This window comes from Brassica oleracea, chromosome C1, assembly GCF_000695525.1.
Source record: "Brassica oleracea var. oleracea cultivar TO1000 chromosome C1, BOL, whole genome shotgun sequence".
Taxonomy (NCBI): domain Eukaryota; kingdom Viridiplantae; phylum Streptophyta; class Magnoliopsida; order Brassicales; family Brassicaceae; genus Brassica; species Brassica oleracea.
In genome coordinates this window covers 17,891,760-17,896,030 of record NC_027748.1, presented here as the reverse complement: position 1 = coordinate 17,896,030, position 4,271 = coordinate 17,891,760, and the positions used below count along the sequence as shown (strand labels likewise).

Genomic DNA, 4,271 nt, shown 5'->3' with positions numbered 1-4,271 from the left:
TAAATATATTTAAGTATATAAATCTTGTTCGGACATATTCAGATACCTAAAATCTTAAGGTTTGGATCGGGTTCGGTTCATGTTCTCTAGATACCAATATTTTGAACCCATTCAGATATCTAACCATTTTTTGTTAAAGTTCAGTATTATTCTTTGGATCGGCCTTGGTTCGATTTTTATGGATTCAAATTTTTTGTCCAACCCTATATTTATATTGTGAAAAAAAAATAAACGATGATGATGGTTCATATTGATTTTGGATATGCAATAATTTTTAAACAAAAACACATTTTACTATGTACGTGATCCTTTTAGTTAATCATTAAAAATGGTTCTATGCCCATTTAAGAAAATGATGATGGTTCATATTGGTTCTAGGCAAATTTCAAAATTAATATATTAAGGTCCCAATACTCTTTCAATGCAAATTTCAAAATTAACATATTTATGTATGTTTAAATGGTACATAGTTTAATTTAAAAGAAATTAATATTATTATATATATATATATATATATATTATTTAATATGAATATCTATTAAATAAAAATTCACATTTATACGATTTTATGATCATTTGTATCATGTTATAACAAAAAAAATTAAGTCATTGATCACAAAATTTTCAAAGGGATTTTTAATATTTTTTTGTAATTTAAAGTCGTTTTAAAAAATTCAAAATAAAACATATCTGAAAAAATATAATTTTTTTTTTATTTTATGGTTAATGTGATTATTTAAATTTTTAATAATATAAAATAAAAAAAAATGAAGAATGATGCAAAAATTGTTATCAAATCTTTATTATTAATAATCATTAATTTTCGTATATATGTTAATCATATTAGGTAATTTCATAGCTTTTATTTTAGGAAAGAATATATGTTTCTTATATTTTAGGTTAATATAATATTTCCAAGTAATTGGATTTTAGACCAATATTTTTTTCAATTGATTCTTAAGCTGCCACATAAACTAAGTTATCATTTTAATTAAGTGACACCTAAGCATAGTCTCTTTTTAATTAGTATAAATTAAGGTTACACTTTTTTAAATGATTCTCAATTAATATATAAATGATTTTGTTTGCAAGACACGTTAGTTTAGATTTGCTAAATTCTCCTCTTGATGTGCTTAGAATATTTTAGTCTACGATTTATTATAGATAATAATCTAATATATTTAAAATTGGAATTAGACCATTGATATGAATGGAAATGTTTAATTAAATCTTTGGGTTTAATAGCTCAAACTAAACATATGTAATGTAAATGGTGAACATGATCAAAACTCTATATGAGAGTAGCTTGTATGCAGATAATAGTGTGGTATTGTGGTTTTAAATTTATTTCTTCATCTATTGGAATGTTCTGTATGGTGAAAGATGAACCAAATAACTCATAATTTGACATTTTCTATTGCATGTAGCGAGATGAAGAGAACCTGTTACGATAATATATTGTAACATGATGTCCAATTAGAGTTATTATATTGATCTTATAATAGCAAATGATATATCGGCTAAGTTCGGATGGTTTTAGTATATTAGAGTTTGGTTTAATTTAAGTCAACCGGTTAACATATCAGTTAATTTCGGATGGTTTCAGTATTTTAGACGTTGGTTTAGTTAAAGTGAACCGGTTATATTATTTAGCTAGCGTGTATATAGTTATTACGATAACAAATTTGTACAGATCCAATATATAAGGTAGGCTAGTAAGAAAACCGAAAGAGTCCAAAATTTAAAATGAACTTTCCTTAGGTAGATAAAAATAGGACTCTGTTTTAATAGATTAGATATTAATTAAAAAGTTGATACTAGTTACATTAACCCCTCTTCTTATATACCATTAAAAATAAGGTCAAATTTTACAAATCTTTATTTTATTTTATTTTTAAACTAAAAAAGTTTCCAACAACAAGTAATCTTCAAAATAAATTTTTTGAAGTTGATTACTCCAACAATGCATCTCAAGTATATCTTTGAATATTTCTATATATTATATTTTAATCTAATAATAATTATAAGTACTAAACTTTTGTAAATAAATAATAGTTACACACTAACAATTCAAAACACAATATTTATAGCTCATATATGTATATTTTAGTTTTACCGAACAAGCAAATCTTTAAATTTTAAGAGAAAGTATATCAACTAGAAGAAAAAGTTACAAAATGATTCAATTACATATACATATTGTTCTTATCTTACATAATGTTATTTTATATTAATAATTTTGATTTAGTTTTAACATAACTATATAATTAATGTACTAATAATATGTATATATATATGTATATATTTGAATATTTAAGTGAAATATAACTATAAAGATTAAAGTGATATAAAATCAATATTAGTAAAATTATATGTAAGTTACATAATTATTAAGACTAAAAATAAAAATTAAATAGTGTTTTGTAGTTTTGACTAGTAAATCTTCGAATTTGAAAATTTGAATGGAGAACTAAAAAATCTTAAAATTTGAGGGTTCGATAACTCTAAAAATGAACTAATCTATGATATTTTACATAAAATTTCTTTTACAAAATTGAATCTTCAAAGTTAAGCTAAGTCACTTTCAACTTTTACAGATACGTCACTGTGCCATGAAAGCACAATCTCCTCAAACTCTACAATAAGCTCCGACCAATAAGATTCCTCCTCCTCACCTTCCACCACCTTCACCTCCGCCACAACCAAACCTTCCACCAGCTCCACCGCCTCAACCATCACCGTCGTTCTTCCTTTTCCCAACCCCAAAGCCATCGCCTCCTTCTTCTTCTCCACTCTAAACCCCAACTTTTCCCCTATCGTCTTGGCCTTCTCCACAACTCCTTCCGCCGAAACCGTCGCAGTAAACCTGGTCTCCTTCCTCTTCCTCCTCTCAAACAGCCCCGATAGATCCAATCCCGCAGATAACGAGATCAAATCAAACGCTGTGATCGTATGACTTGTCAATTTACCCAATCGATCATCCGATTCCAAGACACTGGATTTAAACTCGGAGGTTTCAAGGGATTTCTTGAACCATTTGGTTTCAGTTACAGCTTCGATACTCATCCTCGTTTCCGGATTCGGATCGAGCAACTTGTAGATGATGGATCGAGCAGGTTTCGAGATCCAGTTTGGGAACTTGTAATCTCTCCCTTGGATCTTCCGGTACATGGTAACAACGTTTGAATCCTCAAAAGGAACGTAACCCGCGAGAAGAACAAAGAGGAAGACACCGCACGACCACGAATCCGCCTTAGCTCCGTCGTATGACTTCTGAGCGATCACCTCCGGAGCTGTGTAAGCCGGTGTGCCGCACGATGTTTGGAGCAACCCGGTGCTGCTACGGTGCTCCGGGAGAGCCGATAAACCGAAGTCGGAGACCTTGAGGTTTCCTTGCTTATCGAGGAGGAGATTCTGCGGCTTCACGTCGCGGTGAGCGATTCCTTCTCGGTGGCAGAAGGTTAGCGCGGAGGCTAGCTGCTGGAAGTAGCGACGCGCGGCAGATTCTTGAATGCAGCCAAAACGGCGGATTCTGGTGAAAAGCTCTCCACCGGCGGCGAGTTCCATGACGAGATAGATTTTGGTTTTGGTGGCCATGACTTCGTGGATTTTGAGGACGTTGGGGTGGTTGTGGAGGCGGCGCATGGCTTCTATCTCGCGGATAATCCTCGGTTCCATACCGGCATCAGCTGTTTTTTTCTTGTCGATGATTTTAACGGCCACGAGTTCGCCGGCTTCGATGGAACGAGCCACATGGACTTTGGCAAAGCTACCACTGCCTAATCGGCGACCAAGTTCGTATTTACCGAGCAGAATGGTCCCTGGGTTTTTTTCTGGTGATGCTGGAGATGGAGAGCCCATAGCTGGTGTTGCTGGCGGAGGGAGCCTGAGAATATTTTTTGTTGAAGAGGTTTGAGGGCTGTTATAGAGATTTTGGAGACTGTGTTTTCTGCTTTTATAAGGAAAGAAAGAATTTTCCATTGACTGCATATTGTTGAAGAGGTTAAAAGTTAAAACGTTTTGTTGTTACAATAATAATTTTTGACTATTTTAAGGGAAAATGCCTGCAATAATCTTTTGAAAACTAAAATTCACTCAATACACATATCAACAAAAATGTTATAATATATTCCATATTAATGATATTTTAGACTAATATGCCTCTGTGTATTTTGGAATCATAATCTCTCCTCTCTCTTTTTGTTTGTTTATATTATTTTTAATAAGCTTGTTCAATCCCATGTCAATTATTTTTTTCAAACCTTTTACCA

At 31.8% G+C, this 4,271-nt stretch overlaps 1 protein-coding gene across 1 annotated transcript; it reads right to left on the bottom strand.

Annotated features, from left to right (window-relative positions):
- Positions 1–2,478: 2,478 nt before the first annotated feature.
- Positions 2,479–4,069, bottom strand: LOC106326561 (CBL-interacting serine/threonine-protein kinase 4-like). Its single transcript, XM_013764511.1, has one exon. It carries the CDS (start codon positions 3,988–3,990, stop codon positions 2,569–2,571), a length of 1,422 nt encoding a protein of 473 aa, XP_013619965.1. The 5' UTR covers positions 3,991–4,069; the 3' UTR covers positions 2,479–2,568.
- Positions 4,070–4,271: the final 202 nt, after the last annotated feature.